Source organism: Ascoidea rubescens (assembly GCF_001661345.1).
Source record: "Ascoidea rubescens DSM 1968 unplaced genomic scaffold ASCRUscaffold_2, whole genome shotgun sequence".
Lineage (NCBI taxonomy): Eukaryota > Fungi > Ascomycota > Saccharomycetes > Ascoideales > Ascoideaceae > Ascoidea > Ascoidea rubescens.
Genome location: NW_017962914.1, coordinates 366,749 through 386,954, shown reverse-complemented (window position 1 = coordinate 386,954; position 20,206 = coordinate 366,749). Strand labels below are relative to the sequence as shown.

The following is a 20,206-nucleotide window of genomic DNA, read 5'->3' as shown; positions in this document are numbered from 1 at the left end:
ACCATTAATTGATTTGGATCTGTGGTTTTCGACCATTTAGATCTGTCTGATTAGTATTCGTTGATTTTCTATTTGTTTCTTATGCTACATTACATTTCCACATATGTTGTAGGGACTTTCTCCAAAATGTCTCCCCAACAGTTAAAATTTGTTTCGAATCATGCTGATATTCTTGATGTGCAGACAATCCAAAGCGGAATTATAGTCTGGTGGGCTATACATTTGTATGGCATAGTAATGATCATCCAATTCTTCAATGCTTTGTATGGTTTTGATGGATTCAGGAGTCAATCACCTTATACCGAACAATATTAAGGGAATAAGTCCTTTTCAACAAACGAAAAGGTGAACCACCGAACGGGGTGCTTATTGCTCTTGATCCAATTAGAAAGTTTTGTTCCTTAGATTTATTGTGAAGGAGATTATAATAGCCTTACTTATGTTTCAAAGCTTCCATTTTTTCAAAAACACCTTTTTGTCGCAGCACAAAAATTTTTTTCTTTACAAGGCAATCGTTGAAATTGGATCTCAGGCAACTGCGGCCACGAGAGAAATCCTGGAGACAATGAGCTGCACTCCTATTTTTTATTGGCTGGACCAAGGCGATCCGGGCTATGCCTGTTTAGTAGAGTGCTTGAGCTCACTGAGCCGATCGTCTAAAGTCTGTAGAGTCGGCTAAGCAAAGCTGCAGTGGGATATCTTGATGGTGACTTTCACACCATTGATGTCTCTCACCGGTCCGGCGGGTGAACGTCGGCGACCGTAGCCAGCTTTGATTATCGGGAGATGGCCTTGCTATGTACGTTCTTGGATTACATTAATTTCACACCAGTGATATTCAATAATTAATGCCCTAGAGCAGCCTCAGATTTCGGCGAATGGTGAATTGCGCAGCCGTGATTGTAGCACATTAGGCATCACAGATGATGAATGGGATTTAATCATCATTACTAATATCGTCGAAGATCTGCCGTGCAATGATTGCTACATTCAGTTAGTCAGCGAGTCCAATTGATCGTGCTTTACAAGTCAGCACGGCCACAGTGACCGTTCTGGTTCAGATCGAGCTAGCTGGATTGTGGATAATGTGGACCGTACATTCCCCCACCGATTTCTCTTGGCGAGTGTATCCAGCTAACTCAAGTCGAATAGCAGCTTTGTAACAATCTGTTAATGTATAGGAGTTGAGCAATTTTTGGGCCCATTCACCACAACGTAGAAGGACCTGCAAGGGGACTTAGATATTGACTGACTGCTTCAAGAGCAGATTCACATTTCATCTGAAAACAATCAGGCGCATAGGAGAACGACCCAAACATTGATCTGTGAAGGAAAATCTTTTAGCGAACAACCGATTCGATTCAGTTTCAATTCGCTCCTTGAATGAATAAGCGATTTGTCGAACAGCGTGCCAATGACCCTTATTAATCATAATCAATTGACCGATCATTCTGACGGCGGCGTTAAAAACTACGGAAATACTTTCGTCACTTTGAGAAACATGAAGTCCAAGCAAACGACAAAAAGTTCCTCCACCATCTTACATTGTGAAGAATGAACTCTGATATAATTTGACTAGCTTAGACATTGAATTCAATGATGCAGCGGAAATTCTACGCTTCACGTCCGATTATCAATGGAGCGGTCTTTGGATTTCAAAGGGTGCTAACTACGATATGCAAGAAAAGCGTTTTCGAACTTAAACAATTTGACAGCATTCAGGATCTTTATCTCACAACGCGGAAAAATTTGGTTTGGTTTATAATCAGACGAAGGTAACTGTGTGACTTCCAGAGGACTCTCATCGGTAACGAATCCAGGAAATTGTTTGATGTCTGTTTCTGGAAGCAGAACACCATCCTCCATTTCTGTTTTCTTATCCATTTGATAAAAATTGATTAACTTTTACTTGCCAACAGCAAGAAAACCTCCCATAGTACATACCCAATTAGTGCAATAATCATTCCTGATTAATCGCTATTCGGATCCTGAGCGATCCATCAGCAGCGTGTGCAGCTTTTTCAGTTTTACCGATTGGTGGTATCTTCATCGTAATGATTCAACGACTGCCAACAGCGGTTGCTCCACAAAAAGGATCAGCCATCATGTATCCATTGTTGTCAACTATTGCATGAAGCTCTAATTTACCAGCAACTTTGCCGATGAGGTAGGCTTCATTTAGTATTCAGTAGTTACTTCAATGAAGTCCGCATCCAGTTATTTTGAAGTGGAGGTCTTGTTCCTGCTGTTTCTGAAACATCTCCAATGCATTTTAGAGTATTTTGACATTCAACTAGCTCATCTTCAGGACCCCTTTTCAATTCAGCAAGTTGGACCATATTGTTGTGAACCGCCCCGATGTGCGCAATTGCTTCTTGGCTATCTGTGATTTTACTGGTTCCGCTTTCTTCTTCAAATTCAACGCTGCTGAGTCTCCTTCTTAAGCTGACGATTTTTTCAACGAAAATATTTATCATCTGATGAGGTCGAAATTAACACAAATAAAGTTGCTTGATTTCACTTGCCGTGCTGGGGCTACCGGCGAATGAATGACTGGCCGATTGCAGGAGGTGCGATGTAACATATTGTGTGCAGTGAGCTACTTGTTAACTTGGGAACCGTTTTAAGTGCTGTTAAGGTTGAAGCAGATATGGCTATCTCCAGGAGATGTATTTCTGGAATGTGGCCAAATATCTTATTGAATTTGGTATGCTGGAAATCGATCTTTAATAAATTTTGTTGCCGTATTATTCTAGTTTTACAAGGCTGATCAAGGGGCTACAATTTTGTATGAAGCTTTTGGCTTTGACGGCACGTACGCTTAAGACAATCCTATTGAGTTTCTGCAACCTGCAGATTTTGATTCCTGATGCAACGTTTGTGGCGATAACTATTGGAGATGATCCAACAGTTCCTAGGACTGTTTCAACACAGTTAATCAAAGTTGATAACGATCCATTCCAGAGGCCAAAGCGAATATCACCGACATGCTATTTTGGAAAAGAAAATCCACAATTGGTTGGTGACAACTGTGCACCCCGGCCAGCTCCCTTGGGACATCAATTGCAGCCGATGTCTCCGCAGGTTTAGCTGATCTGCATAACCATCAGTTGAAGCAAGGCGGATCTCCTAGATGGTAAAAGTACCTAGCAATTTGATGATCAATTGAAAGCATTTCTATTTTGATTGCGGTCCTCTCAAGAATATTTTTGCGAACGCCGATCGGATGGGCCTATTTCCTGTGATTTCAAGTTGGATTGCTGCTAATGGCAGGACTACGGTTGAGGTCAAACCCATCGGACCTTGATGGTTTTGAATGGTGGATAATTTGGAAATGAACTTTAATTCCACAGTAGCTCAAATTTACTTTCAATCGGAACTGGAACAATTTCAAAGACCTGCTTTTTATCAACGATCGTTCTTCTTACTCCAGTCTTGCTTCGGCTTGTAAACAGCAGCAGCGTCTTCATAGGTATTTCCCCTTGCCCTATTCACAGCTCCGTTAATTGCTACTATTTGCCATAGCTGTTAAGTCATATTAATGACACGCTTAGAGGAGATGGCACTGAAACCGAACCAAATCAGCTGCTCCAAGTTTTAAAGGTGAACATCGGCACAAATGAAGAGACCACGAAGGTTCTCAATAAGTGCGCTACAAACCGGCACACTGCAGCCCTTGCTGTAGTTCACTTTGAAATTGCTTGGCCAGTTTCAGTCACTGCAATCGATGAGGGTCGTCAATGTCACCCCATTTTTTCCTCGTTTCAAGTTATGCAGTTTTTGCTCCCATTGTGCACGACCGTTAGCCGCTGCCAGGTATCGATTTTATCTTAAATTTGGTCGACGATTATTTCATAAGTCAGTTCTTACTCTCCGGACTAACAACCAGTTTTCACCCAAGCTCTTCCAAGATTCTTCCCAATGCGAAGGAAACAAATATCGAAGGTCAAATCAGCATGAGTTTCATCAACCTGCGGTTGGCCACTCTCGGCCACCAACATTCATTACAATGGGCAACACAATTGTAATTGCAAGAAATTGTCCTGTTTATTTGTTTAGACAAACGGTGAAGCCAGCGGTACTTCAGATCACTTTCATTTATATCAAAGATGGCCCTGCGTTGACTACCGATTACAAATTTTTGTGGGAAGCAATTAACTCCGTCAATAATGAAACTGGTTGAATCGACTATTTCTCCCAGGATCCCCAAACAAAGCAGCCAAATCAACTAAGGGTACAACTGTTCTTTACGGTTTTGTTGGCTACGTCAATCGTAGAATCCTCTACAGAGTGTACATTCTCAATAGCACATGTGTTGATGTCAAATTCAGAAGTCGGCTTGACGATTTCAAAGATTTTCTAAAGCTATCTCAATGGTGCTATTAATCAAAAAATTATATCACCTGTTGAATTTCGTTTCAATTGCTGCTTGTATAAATGGACATCACAGCACCGCCGCTACCAATATGAAAGATAACAATACAGAAACTGCATTTGAAGATGGATCAAACGATGACACTACCGACGATGATGAATAAATGGATATCAGCTCACATGATAAACATCATAATTCAATCAAAGGCGTTAATTCAATTCAAATGAATCTGTTACATCCCCAGAAGATACAGATGTTATTCTGATTCTTGCAGTGTGAACGAATCTTATATAGACTAACTTGATTCCACAATATTATTGGTGAAAATCATACTCTTCCCATTTGATAGGTATGGAACTTGAGTAAAATGAGTAAACTGATACATTTTAATTTGAGATCTCACTGGCATGCTTGGCTGCTGCCCTTACTGCTGCTATTACCGTTGATCCAAGTTCCGCGGGCCGAATCACCAAAGTAGCTTGTGAATCAGACCTGCCGGCAATGATTAATAACGATATTACTCGGTTGGCCAAGTTTCTCTTTCGATAACGATGTGTTGCATCTCTTTAGGAGTCTACAATGTAGACAGCACCAAGTGCTGATTTACCGATGGCCAGACCAGTTGGTCAATATACTCTGAGCCTGCACTATTGATGATACAAAAGCATTTAGTCTGAGTATGAGGAATTTGGCTATCGGGGTTATTTTGCTGCTACACAATGATATCCATTCATCGATCATGAGTGTGTTGTTTCCACGGAATTCTTTCATGGTGATAGCGACGCAGAAATATAGATGAATCAACATCGTGCAATTTCCAAAGCCGAGTCAGTTCGGAAGCATCACAACTTAGATATTACAACTTCTGCACTAGTCATTGCTGACTTTGTTGGTGAATCAAAATGCTAGATGCCGTCCACATGTCCGGGATTCAAAGAGCTTTAGCTGAAGATAGTTTGATTTCTGTTTCAAAGAATCACAACTTCACGTTGAATATATCTCTTGATGATCTTATCTTTTTTGGAACGTCCGATGCGATGGTCATGCTAATGAATACTATATTTCACCGCATAGATGAAAATGAATATTCATCAAGTAACTTTGCCTTGTTGATCTGGACTTGATGTTGAATAGAGTATGGAACCTATTATTGTATCTACGATGCCATAGATCAAGCACGTGGTTCATCAGATGAGAAATGATGATTTTCATGGGGTTCTTACACCACTCATGATTACTTGTTACACGGTAGAAAAAAGCTGATTGCTGCCTATTCCATGTTGAAAAATCATCACTTTGAAATTAACTCTTTCATTTTTGCTTTGCGCTGCAAATGCTTTAGGCAGTACTATTGCTAATGCTGATGGTTAATCATCGGTTATGATGGAGCACCACGCGACAGTGATCAGTGGTGTTCCTACAAGAGTAATGAAATATGCATACTCAAATGAAATGACTGTTTATTAGGATGGTGATTCTTCAGTTGAGCTAGCTTAATAGTTTGACTAAAAAAAGACTGGAAACAGTGGTGATTGAAACTCAGTTGATTGTTACATGTACCTGATTGATTAACAGCCAATTTTGTCAAACTCAAACAAGCACTCTTCAGTGGCTTTAGTGACTGAGGAAGCTGAATAATTTTCTATTAAAGCGGTAGTAAAAGAAGCTGAATCACAATGGAGTTATTTACATATATTTCAATAATTAATAACAGACCTAGTTCAATCGGGAGCAGCCATTGTGCTATCAAGCTCGGTGGGATCCTTGCCTTCATTGAAACTCCAAAGAGATTTCAACCAAGCATCACGTTTTAAAATGGTGGTGCATCGTTGCTATTACCCCAGCAACAGTTGAAACAAAATATTACGTTAATAATAAGTTGACTAATTTCGTCAGTGCTCCTGGATTAAAATATGATAATCATCTTTTTCAATGAATTGATTGCTAATTGTTTAAGGTTAGTTGTTTATCTCGTTTAGGTCTTAATTGATTACCTATCAATGGCCTAATTCGAATATCAATCTTACAGTATTGTTACTAATCAGTTTGTCTGACTCTCAATGTTCAATTTCTACACCGATTATGATTATATGATTTGCTATTTCTTGTTGCGATTTAACACTTGCAATGCTGATATTATACTGTAGTTCAATTGTCATTGAATTGATTGATTAATTGATTTCCATTTTTATATATGCTTTCTTGGCCTTGGAATACATATATCAACTGAAGATTGTCGCTTGAGCTGCGGGTCTGAGAAAGGAGTGTTGGTGAACAAGAAAACAGGCTTACACCCGAGCGGTCTTGGCAACGATTCTGACGCAAGAAGCAAACGAGCTCTCCAAGCGACGTTGTTCGAAGAATTAAAAAGTCCTTAGTGTTGTGCCGAGTCCACGATATTATATCCAGCTAAAGAGTCATACAAAACCGAGGGAAGAAAAGATTGCCGTTCTTTTTCATTGGCAAGCGGGTTTAATCACAAAATGTCATTCAAGCGTCCTGTGACAAATTACGAAAGACCGAATTGTGTCTTGCGGCAGCCTCACAAGCGCGTCCATTCACGCAGTTGTTCGACCTCAGACGGTCGGGTCAATGCAGTCAACAAGTTTACCAAAGCAGCAATCAACTGATTGAGTTGGCCGAGAGAGTAGCAGGTGAAAAAAATACCCATGGTCTCAAGCAATTATATTTTCAAGCGAGATGGAGCCGGCTAAAGTCTCAACAGGGCACTTTCAAAGAAATCACCTTGAGGTAGGAGTCATCGATGGTTTTTAAGTGCTGGCATAAAGTTCACTAACTAGTGTCTTGTACCAATTCAAGCGATAATTGTGAGTTGATCATTTTCAATGTGCCTCCAGATCCGTAACCGAATCTTCAACTTTTTCAAGGTCTTTGGATCGCGATCATTGATTTGGTTTCAGCAATGTCTAGGGTAAACCTGAGAGCTGTATAGGAAATCAAATACAAAACAAAAATGTAACAATAAGTAAATCCAACAATCAACGAATCAAATATATAAGAAGGTAATTTAGTATTTCAATAAATCCATTTTTAGATTCAAAGACACAACCAGTACAACGATGAAATTGAAATGCTTGTAGAAATGGAACGTTCAGAGTCGATGAAACAGATCATTAACAACAATCAAACATGACGATGAATAAATGCAACATTGAAGGATAATCATGTCACACCAAAGAAAAGATTGCATCTACAACCCAACATCAGTAATTGAGTCATCGAAGCCATCATCGACTCAATTTAAGTCAGGCACACTAACCTCTTCAGTCCCAATATTGGCAACAATATTTTTACTGACATCTGTGCAAGAGTAAAATAATTCTAACCAAACCCTTTCATTAAATAGAGCCAGCCGGTTGACTGCTTCTGTGAGTCAAACGTATTCAGATTCAAAATTCAAGAAGGCAACCCAAGTTTCCCTCTTTGAGTATCAAGTAACTAGCTTGTGTTTTACGAGGAACTCATAAGCACCAACTCATTTCCCAAGACCAAAGTCTCAACCCCGATTAGTATCACAGAATCCAACGAACTCAACTCAACAAGCAGTTTCCTAATGAGCTGCAGATGGATTTTGGTTCAAATATCGTAGCACTCTATTACCACGATTTCGGAGGATCTATAATGGCGATCCCCCATATCAACTCAGTAACCCAACAAGAAATTGAATACGATAGCCTTAACAGATTGCACAGTAGAACATCAACCCGAAATTTGATCTGTGGAGCGATAGTATCTCAGCATCCTAGGCAGGGCCATCTGTTTCAGGTGACACCTTCTCTGAGTTGGTCACCATTGATTTATGCTGCTTCTTGAGACTCATTTACTTTCAGCAGTTCAACCATCTGTATGGTGTAGATGTACAAAGATTATGAAGTACCGTCAATACTTCAAGCAACATCAACTCCTTGAGAACAAGTCAACCTTAATCAAGGATGTTTCATATAAACGAATCAGCTGAGATACGATTTGCTCCCGGGAAGGTTCCATCTGACGATCCAGTTCCAATTGAATTATCCACAGACAATTCAATCTTGCAGAGGTGTGCGTCATTAGAACAATAACTACCACCATCATTTGCTAACACAACTTCAATGCGAAAAGACTACAGAGGATTTCATACCTTCTTACATACACAACGAACGACATTGAGTGAGTGGATCAAGTCACTTGCTCTACTTGTTAGCTTTCGTTGGATATTTATCATGAATAAGCTAGATGGATAATTTATGTAAATTTCAGGGTCGATATCACCTAAAAGGAACAGAATTGTGACATCCATTTAATGATGATCAATCGCTTTGATTCTTCAACAGCACATCAAAATTGAAATCATTTATAGCTACTTACTTCACGAATATTTGCTGAAAAATCAATTCTCTGAAGCTGATAAATCTCTTGTACGAAAAATGACTTTATATGTTCAACGCTCTTCTACAAACAACACTTTTGCTAATAGCAAAGACTATAGGGTTACTCATCAAGCAGCAATAGTTCATTTCCATCACGATCTTTCATAAACAGTCGACGAAATAAGCACATCTTCATTCCAAACACACATTGACTATCGCTTCGTACAAGAGCTATCAAAACAACTCAACTAATGGATCCTTAATGAACTACCATTAAAATTTCAAATTTTCCTTCGAATTTCAACCGTTGAATCTAATATCAATAAACACACTGACAAAACATATGAGTAGTTAGTTCCTAACGTTGTCGAATTATTTGAGATTCAAGTCTTCGTCGCCATCCTAAATGTGGTGGTTCCATCCCCTAGATATACTGTAACGAAGAACCAACAATGATCATACACCTATGATGCTAGTAATCGCAGAAATCATAGCTCTATTTCATATGAGCACTCAAAAAAGGGCTATCACAATTGTACTGTTTCCATCAGTCAAGTACTTAAAAGAAAAGCATTTATGACAAAATTACTAATTCCCAACGCGTATAAGAGCTGCATCCCTTGGTCAATTTAAAATCGTCAATCGCCAGTTAATACGCATAAATCTGCTAGAGAGAAAATGGTTAACGGCAATACATTTGCAAATATTGATACAAATGTAAATTAAATGGCCTCTTGACATATCATTAAAACAATTGAGTTTTCTAAACACCAAAATTTAAGAGTGACTCTTCACAATTGTGACAAGTTGCAAGTCGAGAACGTGCATAAATGGATGCCAGATCTTCAAAACTTGACTAAACCTCAACACCCAAAGAAAATGTTGACGAAGACCTCTGCCACATCTACATCAATTGAACTGTATCACGCTCTATGGGACTACGGATTGCCTTTTAAAGCGGGAGTAATTCGTGGAATCTCGAACAATCAAACACTTACTACTTGCAGCAAGGAAGTCAAACAGCAAAATTAAGTGTCAATGGGCCGTTTTCCATGTGGCCCTACACTAAGCTCAAATTATATTCTAAACAACCAAAGGAATGTTTCATATTGCTCTTCAATAATGATAAAAATTTTCCACAAGACATCAAAGGAGTCGTATTGCATTATAAACTATTTCATATGAAGGCTTCCAAACCCAACACTGAAAACCCCAAAGCAGCGAAAAGTCAAAATACTAAGGCCAGCATATTCACCAAAACGAATAACAACTGCGCTGTGAATATGGATGGTTCTAAATCGAGCAAAGATAAAAACAAGTTGATCCCAAATTGGAATCTGACACCACCGACTTAATAGTCATCGCTAATCACGCTGATCATAGGACTGATCATTCTCCCGATGAAGAGAAAGAGGATTCCTGCGAGAAAGTCCATAGTTTTAGTCAATGCATTCCTACACTATTCAGCGACACGGACGAAGATATCTCAGACGATGAACAGATTGCATCATCAAATATATATACAGATATTGAGGAATATTGAATTAATGAAGGCTCAACCGACTCTGTTAAAAATAATCCAAAGATCTTATAATTCTCTTAAATTCTGAAAGAATGCAAATTATCAAGGTGATTCAGCACAAAATATCTTGAAGTTTAGATTCAGGAAATCTAGCAGCACAGCATGATACCAAAATTAAGGAAAGTGATTAAACTCATATCGATCGACGTACAAAAAAACAGTCACACGCTTAACGCAGTGCTAAACACAACGCAAGCAGATATTGTATTGCTTAAAGAAAGAGTCCAAAGAAAGCATAATTTCGGTCTCTTAACCCATCCTCAATCAAACTATTTTCTTTCCATGACTTCAAAGATGCGGCCGACAAAGTTCGGGCTGCTGCATATATTCGCAATTCATTTGTTTAAAAAGATGAAGTATTAATGAACGAATCAAGGACTGACAATGACATTATAACAGCTTTAATTCATATCAAATATAACCTTCAAATCTTTAGTCTCTCCCATATAATCATCGGAAGCACCGACGGTTATCAGACATCATATCCACACTAACAACAATCAATTCATCAAATCCTTCTAATGACTTCCATATATTAGAAGGTGATTGCAATTTACATCGTACTATATGGCAATCAAGATATCCACAAAATGATCCGGTAGGAGAAGAGTTAGCCAAAGGTTTAACGGATCACATTTATCAATACATAGGAAACAAAGAAGCCCCAACGCGGATGAAAGGAAATTAAATAAACTTGCTATTAGCATCGCTAAGAATGGTGCTGCAGTCTACTCTATTACCAAGAAATTTGTCAGTTGGATTGGAGCACTTGGCCATTGACAGAATTATCAATATCAGTCTTCTCCACATTATGGAGTGCTCAGGACCAGACTTAAATTTTGATGAAGCAAATTGCGAAGTAATTTTTGATAAAATAAATTTATTCACTGCTTCAGAACCATTTCAACATAACAGCCAGATCGAAATTTTTACCAACATTTTTTTGAACATTTCCAATTAATCTTCAATCGCAACAAATAGCTCAATTCGAAATTGACATAGACACTAAAAGGTGCTGGCTGACTGAACTAACTGAATTCTATGAATCACTTAAAGAGAGTCTGGATAATCTTCTCGCATAGCAAAATGCAAATCATAAAAAAACGTATCATAATCACAAAGACGAGTTCCAAACCACTTTTCAAAAAATAGAGTCTAACAGTAGAACAATGATGTAATGATAAATCAACTTGATCAAATTTGAAAGTTACTAAAAAGTTCGAATCCAATAAAGGCCCCTTGACTGTTTAATCAACCATTTCCTTTTCAATATCGAACGTTTTCTCAGCACTATTGGAAAGAAGTGTCAAATATTGGCACTCTATTTGTTGAAGATCACATCAAAGTGAAAAAGTTTTCTGCAAATAAACTCCATACGCATTCCGCATAGCAGTGAGTAATAAAGCGCCCGGTCTTGACGGAATTCAAATAAAATTCCTAGGTTTCCACCGTATTTACTAGTACTTTATCACAATACTACAAAGAGTATACACTGAGGTTGTTCGATCAGGATACCTCCCCAAATGCTTTACACATCTGACAATGATTTTTATTGCCGATCCACCTGATCTCACCTACCAGACTGCAAAAGAATTTGGTCCAATCAGTCTACTAAATCATATTTCTAAAATTTTTGATAGTTTAATAAAGGAACCATTAGATGAATTTGCAATTGGTTATGAAGATTGATAACTGTTTGGTGGTCGTAAGGGCTACAGTACCACTGACGCCATTGCCCATATATTCAATCAGGCCTGAGTTACTCTAAACGGGCATAATATCAATATAAATTCAAATCACATTTCATATGGGAAAACCGCCTTTGATGTGGTGGACCACGACGAGTTGACACAAACATTGGGAGTACCCAAAATTCCATTTAACTGATCAAAATAATGCAATCATTCAGCTCAGAAAGAGATGTCCTTTTCTGTATTAACAACCACATATCCAAAGCTTGCCGGAACAATCAAAACATCCTTAAAGGTTCGCGTATCTCACCACTTCTATATTTACTATAGTCGAGTATAATATTGAAATATAGTGGAACACAAAAAGGATATTCCATTTGTTAAGTACATAATATATTTATCTACTCAATTGCCACACAAAAGAAGATCAAAGGTAACTGCCGAAAACAATTAACAATCAATCTATCGGCTTCCTATCATGGCTTAAACTTTGACACCAGCGAAAATAGTCTAACACATAGAATTCAACAGTCAATCTAAAGATATTAAATGGGGAGAAATGAAAAACGTTCATATAATTAACACCAGTGCCATCGTTAGTCCAACTAATAGAATCAAATTCTCAACAGTGACAAAAGAACAATCCCTACAAATGGATACTTCAGGCAAAATACAATTGAGATTGTTCACCACAGCTGGTAAGACGTTAACTCCAATAGGACACATCCTTGGCTATCTAAACCCACTATCTCTCAGACAGCTCTATACTTCATGGGCAAATTCCATATAAACCTATAGGTTCTTTTTATTTCCAGAAGCTGCAAGGCAAAATATCCCACAATCATTTAACTGATCAGTGCTCAACATAATATCATTCCTCTGACCGTAACCGGTGACTTTTAGTCAACTGCAACTATATCAAAAGAGTAGAAAACAAATGTACTGCCCATACAGTTATCCATACGTTCCCAAAACAATAACCAATTTCAACGATGGCAAAAAATATCAAAGGAAATACACATGCAAGACAACTTTATCAACAAATTTACCAATCACTATCCAAAACGCTATAATTCTTACTAATTGAAGTGATAGTATAGCTCTTCAAAGATCATGATAGTGAGAAAGCCGTTGCAGTTCCTACAATCAGCACTATCAAGAAGCCCTTCCATGAATCGATGATCCGGCAATGGAATAACCTATTTAAAATTTATATTAATAGTTTTCACAATCAAATGGTAATCGCCTGTTTCAACATCCCACCATCAATTAAGAGACCACTCACATTTACAATAATATTGCACATGTCCAAGCAAGAGGCGGGCGCGGTAGTTCAACATAGCACCGCACTCGTTTTTGGTGAAGATACTCAGTGGACGGCTGGATATATGAGCAGCAAGCAATGGAAATGTTCCCTCTCCGCACCCACAATATATTATTAAATCATCAAATGTCCGATAAATCTACAGGCGAGAGTTCCTTCGCAGGTAACAATGGATCTCTCAGACGAGGTAAATCCTCAAAGTATTTACATTGAATTAGGGACGAAATCGGGCCTACCTAATTTTATTATCTTTATATGGCACGCATAAGAATTCATAATCGAAGACAATACCAGCACACAGCTTCTTGCATTTCACAGTCTTGTCTTCGAAGTGAGTTTTCTTCCTAACGACTAGGTTTCTTCATATCTACGGTAGAATCTCAAAAAGATTTGTGATTCGTTAATATATATATATAATAATCAATTCCGTGGAAGAGGCCTGATAAAGTGGGCTCTTCGCAACCATACGGGAAGAAAAAGATGTATTGAAGAATTTGCGCGGCATCTGCAAAAGCACCGATTGGCGGTGATTTCATTGTCATCACCCAAGGACAGGCCACACGACCTTTTCTTCCGACGCAAAAGCGAGCGACCAGTAGCTGCCGCTTACAGCAATTGCCTGAAGCGCTGATTGAGAACCAATTAACTTGTTTGAGTTTACTGGAGTCTGTTATACTGTACTAGGGCCAGTGATGGCAGCACCAAAATATGTCACAACAGACCGGTCTTTAATACTATCATTTAAATCATTGCAAAAGAAATAGAGCACATTTTCATTGTCAAGAAGTTCTTTGAAATGATTGCCTTCAGCTCCACCAATTTAATGCATATCAGACTCATCACCGGAGTTAGCATCCGTACCTTGGTCAATATGTTCTGCCGATGGAAGAGATTCATTTGAATCCTTTGTTTTTGGCTCATGCAACTGTGATTTTCATCATCTCAGCTGGTTTCAATGTGTAGGTCATCCTCATTGCAGTTGCAGATTCAAGTATCGTGTAAACTTGTTGCAGTTGTCATAAATCTGTCATTGATAGCAGTCTGCTGAGTTTCCCTTCGTAACGCAATTACCAATAGATGGAACTCTATCATCGAATGCAGTCGTTGTCTCAATGGCACCAATTTATCAGTCGTTATGAAGCAATTTACGATCTTCAAAGCCACCGGATGAGCTGGCAACAACACAGTCCAGATGGGGTTTTTACTTATTGTTGGCCATTCTACTCATGTTATAGCCAAGAATCACACAAAGCACTGCCGTAGGATCGAATTTGGTTTAGCTGATTCGTCTGGTGATGATGCCATCCGCCGCAAAGCCAATTACTTTCAACACCACAGCAATTATTATTCACTTTTCAACAAATTGAGAAGTGAAAATATGTTGGTCGGATTTTCGATTGGAAACAAATTCATCAGAAGGACTGCATACACCAACAGACTATTGGGCAAATAATTAGCGATACTTGCTTCAATTATGTTTTTCCACACCTTTGTGACTATCGTTCGTTCCAAAATTATACCAACGTCATTTTGATGAGACTGATATGGAACTGCGATTTGAATTTCGGTTTCTTCAGATCGCTAAAAGCGATCCAACAGCTTCAATGCATGCACCTTGATAGACATCACTCTATGAACGTCCTTATCCAATACTTCGTAGAAGAATATTCTATGATTTAGCTACCTCGCATCTGTTCACGATGGGGTGGCATTTGGCGCTACAAGCACGAAATCATTAGTAACCATTGACAATGTTGAAAGATTAACTACTGTTTACAGCAGCTTCAGTAACAGAAGGCCCAAAAAAGCCCACATGAGGTACAGATAAACCGCAGTGCACTGGCTTATAAGCAACTGATTATAAATTCAAGTTGGGTTTCTCTCGTGAACCGAAGTCTTTTTTGGGGCACTCTCCGCAGGAATCGCATAATTCTTGGATGTGCTGCATTCAGCTCTCTCCTGCATAAACCAAAGGTCGATAGAAATGTGTAGTGATTAACGCTAAACGGGTAGGAGCTTCTACTTGTCGATCTACCTTTGAAGCGGCTCTAGCAGCTGCGTTCGCAACATTCCAATAAGCTGTAAGATCATTGAATAAAAACTAATGAATATTATTTGAAACAGCTGAGATTGGAATTAAACTTGGGCTACGGGGACCACATAGTGAATGATCAAACTATCCACTATTCTTGAAATTTGCAGTAGCAATCCTGTTGACATCAAGGATAATGTGACAAGTAGTTGCATTCTCAGCCGAATGACTAGTGAGGATGATCAGCCAATCAACGACAACGGAAACATGTTGACCATCACCTCATTCAAATTAGAACAGTTAGGAATTCAACATCAGTTTCTGATCTCGTAATATCAACGAAGAACACAGCGGATTTACAACTTTGCGGGCATCCAGAACAGGCAAGGCAGCAAAACCAACGACTGGATCAAGTGAACCAGAAATCAAGGCCGTGATGCCAACCACCGACTAGCCAAGTGAGCTATGTTGTCACAGCAATACATGGTCATACGTTTCTGATTTGTCTTTTTGAAAGGTGCTTCATCAACAGAGACTAACCGTGTTGATCGTGAGCCACGATCAGATGCCTCATCGCCAAGATGATTAACTAATTCATTTTTTTCAGCACAGACTACTGCTCTGCGGGTGGTTCAATTGTGTACGGATTGATCCAGCACTGGTGATTTCTAACGGAAATAGAGCGGGGAAGGTTGCAGCTTTTCTATAAGCATTGTAGGGCTTGTGAGTGCTTCATAGATTTCAATATAGAGTTAATTCTATCAACTTATATTGATGAAGTATTTCTCCACTTAGCCTAAGTAAGTTTCCTCGTGATAATAACATCCACCTAAGCACCAATCGAGCCGTGAAGCATCGCCAAGATCACTAATACTTAAGGGGCTTTCTGGCGATTGTATTAACCTCTCGCAACTCTGCAAACAAGTCCGGCAGTAACCCACTATTGCTAGAAGGAATAGATGGCACCTTTCACTTTGAGTGAATGAACATCATCAGCTCAAATAACTGTAGCTATGATAATTTCTTGAATAGGCAGAGCAAACTAAGCAGCATTGCTGCTCAACAACAAAATGCAAATAGAAACCCTAATATTATCTACTTGATTCTGTGATTCCTGCTACCCGCCAGGTGAGATTTGGCTCATAGTTATTGTAGCAGATCAATGAAAATCGAAAATGGTGTCAGCTTAGCGAGTTTCTACATTCGGTTTCTAGGTGTTTGTCGGCGGCCTGCTTCCGTGACGCTTTGACATCTCTGTCCGGTCTTTCTAAAACCGGCCGCCGATCTCTTCTACTGTGGAGTTTCTTAATTACTACACATTTTTAACAAATTTTTAGTTATTCGCCTTGACAGAATCAGAACCAATTAGCGAATTTCAGCTGCGGATAATGAATGAGGCAAATGATTTCCGTTGACAATAAGTTTTGTGGTTCAGTCTTGCATGCAAAAAAAATCAGTTTGCGTACTTTATTCACGGCTCCTCACAAAGCGAGTTACTCTTGCAGATGATGCTAATTGCAAGTCAGTTAGAGTTGCTATGGATTGCATTCCACATAAGTAGGTTGGTGGAGGATTGGATCCCACGGTATTAGAAGAGGCGCTACACAATAGGTGGAGCGGTGCTGAAGAATTAGGTAAACGGCATAAACGATTATGGTGATGTTGGTGGTGAAGCAGTTTGGAATATCATCGGGTCATCTACCACGCGAATCTGCGCAAATACTTTACTTAGTATAAAGCACCACATTGAATTTGCTAATGAATTTTATGGCAATATTCATGCGATCCACAATGATGACATGATTGGTGACATTTTCGATGCTGCTCTTGTTTGCGATACCTTCAATGCTGCCAAAGTTCTCACTCAATGTCCTGAGCAACAAAAAATTACAGCTATTGATTCACAGCGTGCGGCCATTCATCCTCATAAGCAGGCATTTGCTGCTAACTTAGATTAACCGATTTACCTCAATTGGAAACCAGACACTTAAGAAGATAATGCGATAACCAATAACTTGCTATCATTTTTACGAACAAATCCATTTGTCTAGTGGTTATTGGATCAACCACCAGTTCCTCTTGAATCCACACTTGTAGCCGACGCTTCTCCGGCTGCGGCTAATGTGGGTGCTCCCCATCTTTATCAACCATGGTTCGCTTGGTCGATAGACACACCAAGCAACCAGAATTTGAAGTGCAAACAAATTCATTATGAATCTACTGGTTCCAATCCTATTGGAGTAAACACACAGTTGTTCAGTGATTGAAATCATCTTTTGTGTCATTTACCAGGTGGTGCTGAAATGTTCGAAGATGTCAATAGTATTGAAACTGCAACGTTTCTGAACGGAAAAGCAGTAGGATCTGCCGTTTATGCTCTAAATGGTGCAAATTCTTCATCAATCTCAACCGGTACAAATAGATGGAGGTGGTTTTCATTGAAAGTAATCGTCATTAATTGGATGGAAATCCAGCTGGTGAAAATGCATCTTTAGCTGATTGTGGATGGCCAGTTGCCCTAACTGCTGATCAGTCAATTACTACAAATTTGAATGATCGTTTCCATCATCCAGGTAACTCCGCTCCAAAAGATATATCCACAATCAACGCGACATTAAGTACCAGCAGCCCAAAATGATGCTCTTGCACAAAGGAAAAGAGACTAACATCATTATCATGTCGTCTACAACACAAGCCACTGCTGCTTTTACTCTGCATCGGGTTTATATCGTTGTGGCAATGACACATCTTCCTTTTTCACACAGACGATATTTTCACACCGTAGATGATCACTACTGAATTGAACTTTTTCGTGCTTCCATTGCCACACGATCATTGGCTGATGGCAGGATGAAACATTAGATTAAATTCACTCAACGAATACTCGATAAAAGGGTTCCCACTGTCAGATCTGATAATAGGTTTCCATTAAAGATTTCCGAAGCAGTCGTCAATCTGACAAAATGAATATCCAAATATCAGCTTCTTATCAGTTTAATCAAAATTGGGTGGCGCAAGGTCGGCAAACAACATTCATGACAAAAGATGGGACAATGTTAATTTATAATGATATTGCGGATCATTTTGCAATCCAGAAGCAAGGTGCTCTGTGTTGTTGATAAACGTTATTTCCACAAAGAATGTTGATCTCTTGAGTACTGTAATTGATTCCCTATGTGGACGAATTTCAGCTGCTCCTATTTTAAAGGTGCTTTGCTGTCCTGATCACAGCATGATGCCCGAAATGTTGGGCAATCTTTGTTAGATGATACAGCGGTCTTCTGGAATGTGGTTGGCCACGAGATCAGTAAAAATGCCAACAGAATCTTCAATCTATATAGCAGCTGCGTTTTTGTCAGCTCACGACGTCTGTTTAGGAACTCCAAATTTCGTCGCGAAGACCCGTCATTCGCAGCCATTAATATTGTAATTAAATCTGCAGTCAGAGTTACACTTATTGCTCTGACCTTTCTACCGCGGAAGTCCGTCTATAGCATTCAAAGACAACATAGCAAAAATGTAATCGCTTGACAAAATAGATCAGAAGATAATCCCAATGATGATGAAGGCCTCAGTGCCATCAGCTCAGATGATGAAGAAAAAGACGCTGTCGATGTTAATCAGTTCAATTCGAAGAAGACGCTGCATCCATAGAATTTAATGAAATATCTCCTGATGATCACAGCGGTGGTGTATCTCATATCTTTCAGCGTGCAGCAATCAATGCCGTACGGCCACAAACTGATGATGATTTTCAGTACGCACTCAAAGTCTTTAAAATTGATTTAAATGATATCTTTGGATCCAGCTGCTATTGGACAAATTTGGCGGCTGCTCTGAAGGCCGCCAATACCGGTAGAACTAATCCAGCAGACGAAATCGGCACAGTTGCTGTCAATCAGCGCATCTGAAAATGCTTGACCATAATTATTACATGGAGGCCAATCATCCTTTTGGAGAAAGACGTGTTGGCAGTTGTTGTGGTTCTTCAACAATGTCCGCACAACTGGTGGATCGGAATAATCAAGAAGAGTTGCCCAAGGTTGTTTTTGCCATGAAGATTTTCATTCTTCTCAAAGATCTAGGTCTGTCAATCGGTATGGAACTGTTCGAGGCAATCGTGCTGGATGAACATCATTGACTTTCTTGGTGCAGCATCTAAATTGGAAAATTGCACTTCTTTTTGGTGGAATGGACGAAGAACTTTACATTGATCAACGTCCCGCATGTTGGATGGTGAATATGTTTTGATGGTTTAGAAGTAACACAAATCCGTATGTGCACTACCACGTCTTCCTGTGTGTTGGTTGAAAGTGATGGTACGTGCTTTCGAATCGTTTGGGTTCCAATGATTCATCGGATTATGGTGAGAATTATCTTGCAAATGGCAAACTCCTCTGCTTGCTACAAATATATGTTGAAATGTTTTTGTGCGCAATCAACAATTTGAATCGTGAAGATATTTAAATCGTATTGTGGTTCATTGATCAAAATGGAAGGTCTTAGAATAGCAAGCGGTGCATTTGATTAACTTGATGCTGCTCAAATCCCCAATTGTATTTGGGCATCCTTGAACGACTGCTTCACATTAAAAGTTGATTAGTCGCGATTTGATTTGCTTCACTTGAAGGCAACAAGATTGATGAATGACTTGAACAACGTGCTATATAAATCACATTCCTTTGATTTAATTGCTGAAGACTCAGAAGTTTACAGATAAACTGATTGCTCATTTGCTTCCGCGGTAAATATTTTAGGGGATGACACTGTTTATGCTCTTCGGTTGAACAGTAATTGTATTGCTGCACCATGCAACATCGATTAAACTTGTG

General features: G+C 39.2%; 1 protein-coding gene across 1 annotated transcript; it reads left to right on the top strand.

The window, feature by feature from the left end:
- Positions 1-126: 126 nt before the first annotated feature.
- ASCRUDRAFT_6466 (uncharacterized protein) lies at positions 127-19,028 on the top strand (the record flags this gene model as incomplete). The annotated part of the gene is made up of 6 exons (XM_020191347.1): positions 127-177; positions 8,710-8,865; positions 9,816-10,063; positions 17,107-17,282; positions 17,667-17,802; positions 18,914-19,028. The coding sequence occupies 6 exons, from the start codon at positions 127-129 to the stop codon at positions 19,026-19,028; spliced, it is 882 nt and encodes a 293-aa protein (XP_020049130.1).
- Positions 19,029-20,206: the final 1,178 nt, after the last annotated feature.